The 18,027-nt window shown below is 43.6% G+C and overlaps 1 protein-coding gene across 4 annotated transcripts in view; it reads right to left on the minus strand.

Annotated features, from left to right (window-relative positions):
* NCOA2 (nuclear receptor coactivator 2) overlaps positions 1-18,027 on the minus strand; it is a 244,430-nt gene that overhangs the window by 119,139 nt on the left and 107,264 nt on the right. For all 4 annotated transcript variants that reach the window (XM_082259561.1, XM_082259562.1, XM_082259563.1 and 1 more), the window contains exon 3: positions 14,983-15,155. In XM_082259561.1, coding sequence (XP_082115687.1) covers positions 14,983-15,155 — 173 coding nt within the window. The remainder of the gene's footprint in view (positions 1-14,982; positions 15,156-18,027) is intronic.

An 18,027-nucleotide genomic window follows, 5' to 3' on the forward strand; every position in this document is an offset into this window, starting at 1 on the left:
ACCACTGAATTACAGGTAGTCAAACAGAGTATTGGGGAAGTGGGTCTCCCTCCAACCATATATGGCTCTCACTGCCCCAGCAACTCTGGGAAACAAAAAAAAAAAAAAAAAAGAAGATAACGGTGCCTTCATAGTGCAGTACGATAAAACATTTATTTGCAAAGATAAAATGATGCACTTACAAAATTCCAGAGAGGAAACAGCATGGAAACAATCGTAGCATGTAAAAGTTAGGGGTGTTCCTACGGGGCTCCCTTCGGGCGCAAATCGTAAACCATCCAATCAGCGATAGGACCCACCCTACACGTTTCATCATAAACAACAGCGTCTGGGGGCGGACCGAAGATGACCCCAGATGTTATTTATGGCGAAACGTGTAGGCTGGGGCCTGTGGCGGTGACGTTGTCAAGTGTCCTATCTCTGATTGGATGGTTTGCGATTTGTGACGATTATATGATCAGCATTAGCGCAGCACTTATCTAATATTGTATTTTTGGATTGTGTATCCTTGGCTCTTATAGCTGGCAGCTTTTTTCTTCTAGCTCATTGTTTTCTTCTGTTTGTTGCAGCCAATATAATAACTGACTTAGTCACAGGGGGGCGACAACGTCTGAACTGATGAAACAGATCAGCGTGTCATTACGAGTCAACCAGAAGGGACGTTAGGACGGGAACCAGAATTGACGTGGTGGTTCATTCTGGATATTACGAAGGTGGTAAGGTTTTACAGCACCAGAGTGCACCTGATGCCATTTCATGGATGAGCACTTTTTATATTTTTAAACATGTAAGTGGCTTTTCCTAAATAGGAGGTTGTGAGAGTTAAATTACTATACCATTGGAGGTATTCTTCTCCCCCCCCCCCCCCAAATGTTTATGGATATTGATGGGTCAGACAGAGGAGCTGGAATTGTATAGAGTTTTCCAGGTGTAAATGTGATTCCATCAAACACAAAATGCCAGTCATGAGAGTGGGTGATGTCCTGAAGGGAGAGGGACTGTACAAGCACCTTGTGGTGAAAGATTTCTTTTATGACAAGGAAGTGGATCTTTTCTTCTATTTTGTACCTCTATATAGAAACTCATTTAATGTGCTTTTGTGGTATTTGCACTACTGTGAAACATTTTTAGTGTATATTTTGTTTGCACTAATTTATTCACTATTTACGGCAAACTTTGTTTTTTGCTTTAAGAGTTGGTCAGCCTGACAAGTCGCGCTCCCTCGCGGTCCATTAAAAAAAAGAGAAAGCAAGCGCTCTGGCTTAGGTTAGGTGGGATAGTGGCAGTACAATAAAAAATACATGTTAAAAAAGGACAACCAAAGGGGACATGAATGGACTATGGCTGGCAATAATAGGAATCGGGCTGAAATACAGTATATGGGTAAAGTCCATATAAGTCCAAATAAAATCCAAGTCCAATAAGAAAGATGATGTATGTCAATATTGGATGTTTGCTGTTCTAAGGGCTAGCTCCGAAACACAGATGAAGCCGGTACTGTGGATGCATATAAGGAAAGGGAGAACAGAGCGCCTCTAAGTGCAACAATTTATTGTAACAATTTCACAAATAATTATCAACTCACTAGATAGAGATGTAGTATAGGCTTGTTATTTCCAGTGGTACGTCAGGGATGGTATCAGTCACAGGGGTCTAGGAGGGTGAAGCTCCGAATCCTGATCAGATAGGTGGACGGATGCCGTGCTGGGGATCCTCCGTCTTCCGGTTCCGGGTGGAGATGAGCTCCGAAGGACCTTCGCTGGAACGCAGCGCACACTGTGTGACGTCACTGGGGACCGTGAATGACAACGCGTTTCAGAGCTCGCGCACGGCTCTTAGTGGGCATGCGCGCTCTTTTCTCAAGTGTAGGATCCATTGACCGCTACAGGACCCGTTCTAATAGGAGCGACACAAGTCGCTCCGACTTAGAAAAAGGGTCCTGTACTATTTCGGGGCAACTTGCATAGACTTCCATTATGTGAAGTCCCTGCAAGTCGCTCCAAAGTCGTGATGCACGGGACTGACAAGTCGCCTCCCGAAGTAGTAAGGAGTCGTGTCGCCCCAGTGTGAACCGACTCTTGGGGATAAAGAATTTACACAAATAAAAGTGGACCATTGTAAGCACCCTTGCTAGTGCTAAATAGTTTGTCTCATCTCTAACAGATCCCATTTTGAATAACAGCAGACTTACTAGCTGGATCACCAGATGAAAAGAGAAGAATAAAAGCCTAAAAAAGGAAAATAAATGCAGCCATCACAACCAAGAAATGGTAATCTGCAGTATAATGAATGCTTGCTTTTGGGCCACTTTTGGGCATCATAGCTACAAGGGAAACTCTGGGATGCCCCCCCCCCCCCTTTTGGTGCAAAAGCTTTTTTTCTTGGTAATCCAGCCCTGAGTATGGGCAAAATTGCCTAGGGACAAGAATATCAAAGTGATAACATTCATGGAAGACTTGAACTTGCAACCTTGTTTATCTCATGAACCCAAAAAAGCTGAAATAAATATTAAATTAAAAAAGGTATCATGCTGGAAGCCAGGAAAACCAAAGGACTAGGTCCCACGGGTGGCAGTTGGGGCCTCTGAGCCTGCGCTCTGATTGCACTCAGCAGGATAGTACTAGGTTATTACACTAGGGCTGGTACTGCAGCATTTTACCTTAGAAAGGCCTCTTGGGAATAAAAGGAGCTAAGGACATGTTGCTTCTCAGGAAAGCTTTAGGAGGTAAGCAAGTGAGACAATTATACATCTGCACAATCCTAAAATTAGAAAGGCTGCCATATGGCTTGGGTAAAGCCAATACCACATTCGTATTCATTAGGAATCATACTGCTAGCATAAAAACACAAGGCCCTTCCTCTGCTCTCTGAATCTGTTTATCTTTTCAACATTAATGCGCCATATATCATCTGGCTGCTGAAATCTCCCACAGTGCAGAATAAAAAAAGGCAGGCAAATCGGTGCAGCTGCCCTTCTTCTCACTGGGAGCAGCCCAGAGCGATTCGTACCGTCACTTCCTTCATTTCACATGCACACTTCATCCTCGTTAGCAAAATCACAGTTTCCCTACAACAGATATCACTGCTCCAGACACAATCCCGTTTATTTTTTCCCTCTCAGCTGAGAAAGTAAGACTTTGATGCACTACAGCTCTGCCAGGAATTGCTGTAGAGAGCCGCGTGACGAGATGACTAAGCAAAGAGTGGAGGGCTGCCATGCACAGAGCACTTTTGGTTGAAGTATTGCAAACTTAGCTCTGCATTTCCACATTCACACAGCAGAGTCACCTGTAACAGAAAACAAACTGTTTTGCTGTATAGTCAAAACTGGCACAGAGAATGCTGGTTTGCCACTAGAACACGGTGTACTCGTAAAGGCACAACTCTGTTATAGGCAGGAAGAACCCAACAAAGAGCAATGTACAAAGGCCAGCTGTCCCTAGCAACCAATCAGATGTTGGTTTTATGGTGTCAGATCAGTGAAAGAATTTACTCCGATTTGGTGATCCAGATTATTGCTCTGTGCCATACTAAATCACATTTTACAGTTGCATTGTGAAAAGTACAATATAAGTGCCAATGAATATTTCCCAGCTGTAATTGCTTTTAGACAGACCCAGCTCTTCCGATTTGTCCAGGTCTGAATATGAACCTTACCTTTCTAATAACTTACAGCTGTTCATTAAAGTAAAAGGCCCCTTTCACACTGACGGACCAATCAGGTCATTCTATCAGTTTTTCAGACGGACCCGATCAGACCATCCATTGCTCTGTCTGGAGTGGCAGATATCAACGGACATCTGATCTTTTCCATTAAAAACAGACGGATGGGGATCCGCTTCCTATCTGTCCGGTGGATCGAATAACAGTTGGATTCACACTAGGGCGATCCGACTTCCCGGGGCAACCTCACAGGTCGCGGTGCGCTGCTCGCACCGCGACCTCGGAGCGGCCGGCACGGACTTCATAACATTGAAGTCAATGCAGGTCGCTCCAGGTCGCCCCAAAGAAGCTCCGGACCCTATTTCTAAGTCGGAGCGACTTGTGTCGCTCCTATTAGAACGGGTCCACAGCTTCTCTATGCCGGGCGACCTACGGCGACCTGTCAGGCGACCAGTTTGCCTGACAGGTCGCCCCAGTGTGAACGGGGACTTAGGGGCTTCTCTTGGCACAGTTCATGTCTATTCCTCTCATTAAGGTTGGGCCATCTCTTGGAGCTGGATGTCCCATTTGTTTTAGCTACATTATGGAGTGTTATTTATCTGTGATCTTTATTTCAGTTACATAGTAGTTAAGGATGAATAAAGACAACAGTCCATCCAGTTCAACCTGTGTAGGCCTTTCAGCCTGTGTTTGCACTTGTGCGATGTAGACACTGCATGTGATTCTCACAGGAATCACACCACAATCCTGTGCACATCACATGTGATGTTTGTGCGGCGTGATTGCAACCATACATTATGTATGACTGAAAATCGCAAAGCATCCGAACCAAAATGGTGCAGGACCCTTCCCCCCCACACTTGAATCACAATGCATGGGTGTTAACACCCATGTGATGTGATTCTGGCAATCGCACTGCGTTTTGCAATCTGTTTTGGGGGTGTTAGGAGAACAGCAACACCCGCAGATCGCGTGGATGTCATGCGATTGCAATGTGATGCGAGAAACGCACAGGAGTCGCTGCATCTTCTAAGTGTGAACCAGGGCTAAAGAGAAGTTTGGCCAAAGCTTGTTTGGTTATACTTCTCATGTGGGTCGCAGGAGTGCACTTACTTTTGCACTCCTGTGACCCAGAATCAGCTGAGAGTGGGCTCAAGTCCGCTATCAGCTGAAATCACAGAGTCGCTTCAATAATATCCAGATCCACCCAGTTGCCTGGACTGACAGCTGGCCCAGCCTGTCAGCACACCACTGAGTCTGAGCCAGTCACTATTACCTGTACTCCAGAGAGTGCTGGAGGAGCAAAGCAGGAAACAATGATTGATGAGTGGACCAAGAACTGAGATCAGTGGTCATGTCATGGCTCAGTTTGCCAGCTTGGAGCTGGTGGGGAGCAGCCGCAGAATCACACCAATTCTGCAGCTATAGAGACCAGTATAGGTTTTTTTTTTTTTTAGTTTCCCACACACTTCTCTATTAAGACTAGAAATGTGGTATATATGCAAATAGAAAAGATAAAAGAAGCACCCTGCTCATATTGGGTACACGCTATGAGAAGATGTAACACACTAATGGATTTCTATGCTGATGTGTGGTTGGAGAGGTAGATTTGTCACATGTCTGCACTTGGTAGAGGGTATAACCTACTCCATAATAAGAACTGGAGTGGCCTACTTTACAGCTAATGAGGTTGTTAATCCTAAACTGTCTGCTGTAGGTTTACAAGAGACCAATATTTAAATAAACCAAAGGGAATAAAGACTCCTGGAAATTCTATCAAATGTGGAATAGAACTGCCTGTACTAGTTTGACATCCCATATAAAAAATCTGCAGTGTATTTCATATGTAATGAAAGCAATGGCATGCCAACTGCCTCTAATCTCAGACACACACACACACACAGACACATACATACACACACACACACACAGACAGACACATACATACACACACACACACACACAGACAGACACACACACACACACACACACACACACCCACACACACACACAGAGACACATACATACACACACACACACACACACACACACACACACACACAGAGACACACATACACAGACAGACACATACATACACACACACACACACACACACACACAGAGACACATACATACACACACACAGAGACACATACACACACACACACACACATACACACACACACACATACATACACACACACAGAGACACATACATACACACACACACACACACACACACACACACATACACATACATACACATACATACACATACACACACACACAGACACATACATACACACACACACAAAGACACACACACACAAAGACACACACACACAAAGACACAATTAGCCTTCATTTGCTTTTTATTATTCTGATGGCTGGAGACATCTTTGTTCGGCCATCATCAATGGTCAGCATCTACTTCCTGGACGAAGATATTGGCTTAGAGAAGACAATCACGTAAATTCTGGTGCCTGTGCAGTTCTCGGTTCTGTTCACACGTGTGGTTTAACACAGATCAGCCCCCTGCTGCAACCGCTCACCTTGCTGACTTGTACAAAGTTGTAGTGCAATAGTCTGAACATTGGAGACAATATGTTCTCCTGCCTGCATGATCGGAGCCTCGGCAAAAGCATTTTACTGGAGCTCAATGATTGCTTTTAAAGTGTATGTAAACCTAACACTGAACCTTCTATTAGCCCCATTTTTGGCTGTTCAATAAAACTTTAAAAGGGTTTTGTGATCTGTTTAAAAGTTCATAAAATACCTGTTGATTTCCCAGAAAATCTTGAGAGCTGTGCACAAGAAGGGGTTAAAAAGGGGGAGGGGTTGGATGGAGACTTCCCGTCCTTTTCCAAAAAGCACAATGGAGTCAGGCTGAGCAATGCTCAGCCATTCATGGAAAGCCTTGTATTTTTTTTGAATGAAGGCAGTCAAATGACATCACGTCTCCACCAATCAGAGGAAGTCTTGTAATAATTTAGAAAATACTAATATTCTTGTGAATGGCTCAGCAGCACTGAGCCCCACTCAATTTTGTTCCAGGAACAGAAAGGCCCCATACTGCTGTATAGTGTATACTGTATGCAGCAGATGATAAATTACACTGACATTACGCAGTATTTCTTGCTCAACTGTTATGTTTCTGTGTTTGCAATGCGTTTAAACCTTTTGCAGCCACACCGTTTCTTTGTTTCTATGATTTAAAAAATAATTTTGGGCCCCAAGAGTACATAAAACCCCCAAAATATTATATATGTTTTCTGAAAGCAGACACTTCAAAGAAAAAACACGGTGGTAGTTCCAATTATGTCCCACCACATTCATTTTTTTTTTTTTTTTTTTTTTTTAATTTAAACCAAATCATAAGTAGAGGTGCACCAAATGGAAATTCTGGTGCCGAAACAGAGAATGCAGGATGCATCTGCAAAAATGGGATTTCTGACTTAACGTAAAATCATTTGATCACCTGTGTGATTTTTATTTTTTGTGCGAACAACAAAAAAAGGAGACAATTGTGAAAAAAAAAAACAATATTTTTCACATTCTGCTATAGGACATGCCCAAAAAAAATGTAACATTTTAGGCCAATTTTTGGGCTACATATTTTTGGTAAAAAAAAAAAAGCAATAAGCATATTCTGATTGGGTTGCGCAAAAGTTATCGTGTCTACTAACTACGGGAAAGATTTAGGTCACTTTTATTGCTTTTTTTTTTTTTTCACTAGTAATGGCGGCGATCTGTGATTTTTAGCGGGACTGCGACATTGCGGCGGACAGATCGGACCCTGACATTTTTGACCCTTTCGGGGGTACCAGTGACATTACTACAGTAATCAGTGCTAAAAATATGCACTGTTACTGTAATAATTCCATTGGCAGGGAAGGGGTTAACCCTGTGGGTGATCAAAGGGATGTTAATGTATGCCTACATGCTTACTGTGTGTGTGTAAGGGGGGGGGGTCCTGTGACAGGCACAGACCGATTGCAGTTTCAGCTGATCTGTCCCTACCCGTCTCACAGAAGATCCGCCTGCTTTGTTTACATAAGCAGGCAGGTCTTCTCTCCGTTTCCCGGATGATCGTGGGAGGAAGGCGGCAAATCACCGCCTCGCCTCGCACGGCCCGCCTCCCGCTGTGTCTAAACACATGCCGCCAGAATCACATGCACTCCAGTCACGTAGTACTACGTGACTGGACGCAGGGGAGCCGCTCTGCCGCAGTAATATAACTGTGGGCGGTCGGCAAGCGGTTAATGAACATTTGAGAAATGCATTTTATGGCAAGTCATAAATCCCATTTTCTCTTTCGTTAATTGACGGACACAGCATGTATTCATAACCATTGGGACGTCCCAAAGCAGTGTTAAACATGAGGGGTAGGAACAACCAAAAAATTTCCCAAGGCTAAACATTAGCCAATCAGGCAACAGGGGCTCAACCAAACAACTGGAGCCCACCTGCAAAAAACAAACACACCCTCAAAGAGGATCAGGCCTTTTTTAAAAAGCAGCCTGAAAATCCTTGCGGCCAAAGGCAGCATCTGCAGATGCAAACACATCAACTTTATAAAACTTTGTAAAAGTGTGCACAGAGGACCAGGTGGCCGCCTTATAAACCTGATGCCTGATGATGGAAGGCTCAGGAGGCACTAAGCGCCCTAGTAGAGTGCGCCTTGACAGGGAAAGGAGGACCCTGACGGAATAGGCCTGAACCAGCATCTGTCTGATCCAGCTGGAAATGGTGGCAGAGAAAGCGGGTCCATCTGTGAGCAAAAATAGAGAGTCTGACTTCCTGAAAGACTCCGCAGCTGCCAGGTAAAGCCTAATTGCCCGGACCACATGCAAGGCAATTTCCTTCAGATGTTTAGGCCTGGGACACAGGGAAGTAGAGCTGCACGATTCTGGCCAAAATGAGAATCACGATTTTTTAGCTTGGAATAAAGATCACGATTCTCTCACGATTCTCTGTGTAACAAAAAAAAATTGGGATAACTTTACTGTTACGTTTTTTTTTTTTTTATTCATTAAAGTCTATTAATTGCGTTTGAAAGACTGCTGCGCAAATACAGTGTGACATAAAATATTACAACAATCGCCATTTTATTCTGTAGGGTCTCTGCTAAAAAAATATATAAAATGTTTGGGGGTTCTAAGTACTTTTCTAGCAAAAAAAAATGATTTTAACTTGCAAGCAACAAGTGTCAGAAAAAGTTCTAGTCTTTAAGAGGTTAAACTTCCTTTCTCCCTGGCAGAGGGAAGGAAAAGATACAATGTAATCATTTTGTTTATAGTTACTGGGAGACTTAAATGCTGATAGGAGTTTGCAGGAGGAACGATACAATGTAATCATTTTGTTTATAGTTACTGGGAGTTTTCCACAGCTGTTTTCTCTGCTCCCTCAGCTATGCAAAGAATCGTACGTCAGGTTTAGATCGTCAGGGGGGTGAATCGAGATCGCGATTTTCATACGATTAATCGTGCAGCTCTACAGGGAAGGCAACACAATGTCTTCATTCAAATGAAAATCAGAGACAACCTTTGGAAGAAACAAAAGACGGGCAAAGAACCACCTTATCCATGTGAATCACCAGGTAAGGTGAACGACAGGATACCGCCACCAGTTCCGACACCCTGCACGCAGAAGTGAGAGTCACTAAAAAAGCCACCTTCTGATACAACACAAGTAGGGGAATCTCCTGAATATTTCCAAAAGGAGGCTTCTGCAGAGCTGAAAGCAGCAAATTAAGATCCCAAGGCAGCAATGGAGCCCGCACTGTTGGAATCAAATGTCACCCAAAAGAAAGGTACGCACCAGGGAATGTGTGGCCAAAAGGTCATTGGAAGAAGACCGCCAAAGCAGACACCTGGCCCTTGATGGTACTCAAGGCCAATTTCTGTTCAACACCCTGTTGAAGGAAGATCAAGATCCTAGCCACCAAGAAGTAGCGAGGAAGAACCCCAAGAGACCATGCATTGTATGTTGTGTTCCACGTACAATGGTAGATCTTCCTCGAAGTAGATTTCCTAGCTATTAACAGTGAAGGTATCACCGATAAACCTCTATACTTCAGCACCCGGCATTTAACAGCCAAGTCGTTAAAGCCAGCGACTGTAAAGCAAGATGGAAGATCGGTCCTTGGGAGAGCAGATCCTCCCTGAGCTAAAGCTTCCAAGGAACGTTGATGACCAGCAGCACCAGATCGGCGTACAAAGTCCGCGAGGTCAGTCCGGAGCCACGAAAATGACCGGAATCCCTTCTGCCTCAATCCTGTGTAGAAGTCTGGGTAAAAGCTTGAGAAGGGAATGCGTAAATCAGCTGATACTGACCCCACAGGGCCACCATGTCTGTGGTGTCCACCAGAGGATCCCCTGAACGAGCCAAAAACCTTTGCACCTTTCTGTTGAGCTGAGATGCCAACAGATCCACCTCGGGGGTACCCCACCGCAGACACAGCTGAAGAAACACCTCTGGATGAAGGGACCACTACCCGTGGTCCAACGCCTGCCGACTGAGATAATCCGCCTGCCAATTTTCCACACCGGGAATGTGTACAGCGGAGAGGGCTGGAATGAACCATTCGGCCCACCTTAGAAAGCCTGCTACCTCGCTCAGAGTTCCAAGACATTGATCGGTGCATGGATGGATGATTGGGACCCTCAGAGAAGGAATCAGGTGGGGACATGTGCTCCAAAAGACTCCATGAGGGACTTGGGAAGGAGGAGGGGGGTTCCTGTGGGAAGAGCGGAAATCGGGGGTCTGATTGTACCGAAGTGGGGACCACGTCCACCCCAAAAACCTCCAGGGGAAGAGGGGGGAGGGCGACAGCTACTCACCATACCAGGGACCAGGCGGGCACCGCACCAGACAGAAACCTTCTCCATCAAAATGGAGAAACGCTGCAACTCGGGCCGAGACACGGTCGTAGGCGACCTCGCAAGGCGTTTAATTTGCAGGTCAGCCCCCGTTCAGTGGGGTTATGCCACGGCTGACCTAGCGCGAAGCTGTGGTCTGTGCGTGCTCGCTGGCCAGACTGGGGTGACCACTGGATCTAGATTATCCAGCCCATCGCCCAGTCCAGCAGTTGATTGTAAATCTCACAGGAAAAATCCAGGAGAGAAAACATTTTCTATGTAAAGAGAAAAAATTGCCAGGACCAAAGATTCCAGCAACGATTCTAAGTCCTTACTCCTGACTAGGCAGAAAAAAAACTGAGTGGCTACAGCAGAGAGAGGGCGTATACCCCCTGGGACTGCCCATGGGTGTAGCCAGAATTTCTGCCTAGTGTCCTACTCCTGTAGCGGGCAGTATAACCCAATTGTTATGAAAACCAGGAGCGGTGTCTGTCAATGAATGAAAGAAAAATGACAGTTTTTAAAATCTATATATTTTTATATATAAATTGTATTATATTCGACTTTTTAATTAATATTGTGAATTTAAATGAATACGAATTCATTATTGGCCATTATTGGCACCTTTAGCGCAAGAAAAATGTAACCCTTTAAACTCTATGTAGGTCTTCATACAATCCTGCTTGCTGCATTCTTGGTCAAAAAAAAAAAAAAAAAACACACACCAAAAACGCACCTCCCTGTTGAAATGCATTGAAAAATGCAAGAACCCATCAATAACGCACCCATGTTACATTTTTGATGCAGTTTTTAAATAACATGACCTATAAAAAACACAGCATAAGCACAGTAAAATCACGTGCGTTTTTGGCACCATTAGTGACAAAATGTCAATGCCACCATTTTTGGCCAATATGTTTCAGCTGTCAAAATTTCGCTGCATCTATAATCATAGGAACTATGGGAGAATAGATGGCTAACGTTTCTCTAATGTCTAACTGTGTGGATGTATTGCTGACTCACTGGCTTAAATAATTTCAGGAATGGACCTGGGGAAAGAACGGAAATTCAGAAGTTCAACGAATTTCCGTTCTTTCCCCAGGTGATTCTTTCCCAGATCAATGAATCAAAAGTACTGAAGCCAGTCTGCACAAAAGCCAAGCAAACAGAATTTTCAGAAGTAGGTGGTCAGAAATGCCAGTGTTTCTTCTATGAAATGTTTTTATTAAAATACTGCAAGTACCTAAATATATTTTGGGGAGGGCTTCCAATAATGTTCATACTGAGGGACAGCAGTGTGAGCCAGTCAGGCTCTTCTTTATTGCACAGATCTCTCAATCTAATTATTTTGTGCAATTTCTGTGCATTGGGGTGGCCATTTAAATAAATGGGCTGCCCTAACGTAAAGCATAGTAATGTGCATAAAAAAAGCATCACATAGATGTGAATCTAAGCACATTTGCAGTTTTTTCACTTTACAAAGCAGACCCTAAATCACAGAGTCACAAACTAAACAAGCAACTATGACGGGCATCAGCATGCTATTTATTTGAGTTTCAAAATAAGGAATCTATAAGATATCATAATGGAGAAGATATAAATAAATTAGAAAGAAGAGTACAATCCGCAATAACCAGTTCCCCAATCTAGGAGATATTAAAAAGTACATTTCATGATCACACCAAATTATGAAGACATTATTATGAAGTTTTTTCCCCTGTATTGTTTTACTCATATGAATACAGAAATGATGCTTTCTGGAAAGACTGAGAAAGTAAAAATAAAAATGAAACTTAAAATGCAGAAGTGAAAAGCATGAGAAAATGCCATCAAGAAATGGAACTTGAATTAATGCCAATTACAGAAGCGGACAATCAAACTTACAGCGAGGTAACCAGAAAAACTAAAGCAAATTGTGACCACAGGGTGCAAAGAGCAACTCTGTGCTAAATAAAAAGCTACAGGTTAGTCGAGCTCCAGGCAAATACGGTATATAAAAACAATAATGCATGCTGTGTATACCCCTTTATATTAGCAAAACGTAGTGTAACATACAACTGGCATAATTACAGTATGTAAGGGTCCATTCACACTAGTGCGACTTGTCAGGCGACTTGGTCGCCTGACAAGTCACACTAGTGCGACTTGTCAGGCGACTTGGTCGCCTGACAAGTCGCGGTCGGTCGCTCGCCATTGAGTAGTACAGGACCCGTTCTAATAGGAGCGACATAAGTCGCTCCGACTTAGAAAAAGGGTCCTGTACTACTTTGGGGCGACCTGGAGGCGACTTGCATTGACTTCAATTATATGAAGTCCCTGCAAGTCGCGCCGAGGTCGCCCCAGCAAGTCGTGTCGCGCCAGTCTGAATGGGCGCTTAGGCTGTGTCATCCTCTGTACAGTTTTACTTCTCTACATTTTTCTTGACAAATTCTCCACTTATTTTTCATCAAAATCTATATTGTAATTTGCGTTCAACAATTCATAAGACTTTCTGCAGCTCAAACTTTACGCTAAATTGGATGCAATCCGTTATTTTTCAAATAACGCAGATTTTTTTTTTACCTTCTTTCTACCGTTCACTTTGTCATTACAATGACCCACATCAAACTAATCAAAACAAAGAGCAATTAATTTACCATCCTTCTTAATGACCATTTTTCCCTCACACACCTGCAGTAAGGGAACTATTCCAAGGTTAAGGTGAAAATCAGAAGTACAGTGCACATTGTTGCGAAGTTAATTAAGCGAGTAGCAATTTAGGTAGTAATTTAGAAAATAAATACGGCATAGTATTTGATTGTTTTAGTAATTCTGCCAAGCAGAGAGACTGCAGAATTTCTGTTAGGCCTAAATTGAACCTGGGCTTTGCCTTGACAATTCACCCTTTTCCAGAAATCAGTTCCCTCGGCTGAATTAGTAAAGAAACCAAGTGCTGGGCCACCTGAATTTCCAGTTTACTGACAAAGTTTTTCACTGGGTTTCTGTTAACTTCAAACAGGTTTTGTATTCTCTTACAAGTCTTTAGGAATGCAAAACCTCCTTAAAGCAAGTCAATTACAGGTCAGAACTCAGGAGGTCAACTGCACTGGTCAAGGAATTCAGAATGATCTCTGAAGTCTCTACATTGCAAAGCCAGTATAGACAACCCAATGGTGGACCACAAGCATAACTTTGCGCAGAAAGGTGAAATTGTCCCTTAAGGCAGTGGTCCTCAACCCTGGTCCTCTGGGCCCACTAGCAGGCCAGGTTTGCAAGATAACTGAAATACATCCCAGGTGATATCATTTGCTGCTCAGTGATTGCAGTATTCTAGTCTGCATCTCCCCAAGGTAACACTCAAAATCTGGCCTGTTAGTGGGCCCTGAGGACCGGAGTTGAGGACCACTGCCTTAAGGTATCATGCACACACGATGTGGTTAAAGCTGTTCCTAGTCTGACAGTTTTTTTTCCTCCTCTAAACTCTCCTGGATGTTAGCCTATATATTCATGCAAAGGTAGCAGCATTTAGTGGCAGGAACAAAACCCACTGCCAGTGCATCCAGGAGCAGCCAGAAAAAACGCTTGACGCCACTAAATGCACCTGAACACACCTAAACACTAGGTGCTCTAAATGAAACCTGCAGTGCCACTCTAAGCTGGAGACAGATCTCCCTGCCAGTTGCAATGAAGGAAGCTGGCGCCAGTGCACCATTCAGAGATGTAAGAGCATTATCAAGGGGAAGAAAGGGTTCTGCTTGCCAACCTAGAGCAATAATATGTGGCCTCAGCTAGCACCTCTTCAGCCATGCCCCCCCAGACATGTTTCATCCCGCTCACCAGGGCTTAATCACAGCAAGCGGTGCAAAACACGTTAGGGGGCATGGCTGGAGCGGCACTGGCTAAGGGCCACATTAATCTACATATTAATGCACTGGGTTGGTGAGCGGCGCCCTTTACTCCCATTGATAAGCGCTAGGCACATTTAGCACTTCAACGTTTCATTTCAATTGCCAGAAAAAATTAAAGATCCTGTCCAATGAAATAAACACCCAAACACCAAACACTGCTAAACCAGTTTGAGAAAACGCAAATTAGGTGAGTTTTTAACGCCGATTTCCTCCTGTCAGGAGAAACGAGTTTACAATAAAAACCAGTGTGCATGAGCCCTAAATAATCTCACAAGTGTTCCTTCCTCAACTTGTCATTACACTGCACCTACAATCGCTGCTACATCTTTAAAGTCACTGAAGAACATGATTGGTGGGGCTCAACAGACTAATGAACAGGTTGGTTTTACAGATTTTTTCTACAATTCCTATGCAAAGCAGCTACAACAGTTTGCAGTGTAATATACAACCAGGAAAGCTGGTCTGACGGGTACAGTTCAGTCAACAGCAATTTTTTAATGGGTACTGCATCTAAAGCAGCAGGTCCTTCTACCTGAACAAATCTTCCTTCAATATTTTCTCACGCGTCTTACCTTGCTCTTTGATCTGTCGAATCTGCTTCACAGTTTCCTTCAAGATTGCACATTTGTCGGGTTTAAAGTTAAAGTTGTCAATATCGTTAAAATTAGCGAAAATCAGTTCAGCAAGCTCCTCAATGTATCGATTCTCCTGCTCGCGGTTCCGCTTTTCTGTACTCCGCTTAGGGCTGAAAAGGACAATAATAAACAAACAGTTAATAATGGTGACAAAACAATTATTAATTGTCAATGCTGGGATGACACGGGTTACACAAAATGTTTCACGTGAGGAATAACACTGAGTTAAGAGGCAGCATGACCATTATTTGCCTATGAGTGTGACAGTGCCAGTCTCCTCCTTAACTAGGTTTTTTACACTAAGAGCCGGTTCACATTAGCGTGACACGACTCCTTACTACTTCGGGGGCGACTTGTGCATTACAGTGCACCACGACTTCGGAGCGACTTGCAGGGACTTCACATAATGGAAGTCTATGCAAGTCGCTCCGAGGTCGCCCCGAAATAGTACAGGACCCTTTTTCTAAGTCGGAGCGACTTGTGTCGCTCCTATTAGAACGGGTCCTGTAGCGGTCAATGGACCGCGACTTGTCAGGCTGACAAGTCGCCTGACAAGTCGCGCTAGTGTGAATGGGCTCTTAAGAAACCAAATTTTCCAACAAATAATTTCCCCAAACAAAAACAATCACACAAAGGTAATTTTGCCCAACACACAATGGGGGACGATTTTTGTACACATTCAAGAGCAATTTCAGGAGCAACTGGAATCAGTCGGCTGTTAATGCTATACAGGAACAACATATCTGTGTCCAAGTCAGAAATCCGCGCAGTTTACCTTAATCTGAGTTCTACGTAGGCCTCATACGTTTTTACCGATTTAAAAATGAGATGCAATATGGTCTAAAGGAACAACGCACAGCTGACTAAAGATCAGTAATACAGTGATCGGTACAGAGCAGTGAGAGAGAAATAGAAAAATGTTACATTTGAATGCAGTATTTACACACATACGTGCATTTATGCATCTATAAGCAGATTTATGCAAGTATAAAAGGAGTATATTACAACATGGACAACAAAGAATTTTACTCATCTATACACTTACACACCTTTACACGCCTGTACTCAACTTTACATACAACAAGTTCCTGAGTAAACATCGGCAAATTATGACCCGTGTGCAAGGGGCCTTAAAGTGTAACAATGGCCAGACTATGAGTATTAAAATATATATATTCAAGCTGTACGACAAGCCCTCATGGGTCTCTATGGCCGCAGCCACTGTGGAACAGTTCATCCTCAAAAGTATAGGACGTGAGGACTGGTACCACACCAGGATACCATGTATGCAAATAAATATCAGTTTTGAATTTTGACTGGCATGTACACCTGAAGGCCTTAAAAAGGAAACCGAGAAAACAGTGTGGAGTCATACTAGATTCCTGCTGCTGCCGCCTCCCACAGGTTTCATTTTTTCCTTGGCAGAGAAAGAGAAAACGAAGAAGGGTTTGGCTGACTCCTGCCATCTGTCTATACAGAGACCCGCCAGAGAGTTGTAGCTGCACACACCACCAACAGGACAACAGCACCACTTACCCACAGGCAGAATAAGCTAGTACATCCCAAAATAATATTTTAATATTAAGGCTATGTTCACATGTTAGCGTAGCAACCACGGGCAGAATCACCGCGATTCTGCCCACGATCCGGAAATCATTGCAAATCGTGGGACGCCTGTGCGTTGCCGTTGATTTGCATTGGCACCCCAAGAGAAGCTCTTGTACCTTTTTTGGGCGTCATGCGACCCGCGATTTTTTTGCGCGGTTACCGCGATTCGGCAGGCGGGAATCGCTGCAACATCGCACAGAGTTTGGGGTTACCATTGCAAATCAACGGCAACGCACTGGCATCCCGCGATTTGCAATGATTTCCGGATCGCGGGCAGAATCGCGGGGATTCTGCCCGCGGTCGCTATGCTAACATGTCAACGTAGCCTAAAGCTGCATGTGCAAAAAACATGCAAAGTGCAGCAAGGATGCCCACAGACCATTACTGTCATCTGTAATGATGTAATATCCATGGGGAAGACTTTGCTGACCGAGGAACGTTTAGGGCATCAGTGATTGAACAGGATAGAACCCCTTGTCCCATCACGATTGTATTCCTGCTGGAGGTCCAAATATCTATAAAATCACTGGCTGGGTGGGAAATATCTAAGCACAATCAGCTCGTGCCTACCCTTGCCACACAAAACAATAAGAAATCTATTTTAACAAAATCTTACTATTGAAAGTTACTGAACAAGCATGGTTATTTTGTTTGTTCCAACAAATGGTCAAACTTCTTTATAATGCAGACAGAGGCTATGAGAGATGTATCAAGTTCTTAAGATATTTGCTGAATGATTAGCTTCAATGGCAAGCTACAGGTTTTCAGAATTCCCATTATGCTGTAGTCTGAAAGTCTGGTTCATAAAGAGAAAACCTGCTCAGCTATTTACGATGCTGCACAAGCACTTAAGCAGTCTTTTTGGCAGTGTAGTATGATTTATATGCTCTTATAGACACAGGTACTGAATTACAAAAGAGGTGTTAAGTGTCTCGGTCACCCATGGAAACTAGACTTCGCCTGCTTTTCCGATGCAGGTTAGAAACGGAAAGCAATCCGATTGGCCATCACGAGCAGCGTCTCCTCTGCTCCCTCAATCTAATCCAAATAAGAAATCTTTTTATCAGTAGACAAAGATGTAGTCATCAGTGCCACCAAACATAAAATCACAGGCTTGTTTCTACCTGAAATGAAAGTGAGGGTATAGTAATTGTAAGATCTAAAAGATCGGCTTATTGTAAAAAAAAATCTTAGAGGGGAAAATTTGGCCTAAAAGAAGCTCTCCCGGCACCAATGTGAGTGCACGGTCTCGGGGTGAACAATTATCAAGCACCAGTGCTGTCACATGGAAAGACAATAAGTAAGCCATATAGTCCTCCATACCCAGAAGCACCCAGTATTTTCTTTATTGTTAGCAGCCAAATTGAGGGCTGG

This window comes from Pelophylax lessonae (assembly GCF_965119305.1).
Source record: "Pelophylax lessonae genome assembly, chromosome: 5".
Classification (NCBI taxonomy): domain Eukaryota; kingdom Metazoa; phylum Chordata; class Amphibia; order Anura; family Ranidae; genus Pelophylax; species Pelophylax lessonae.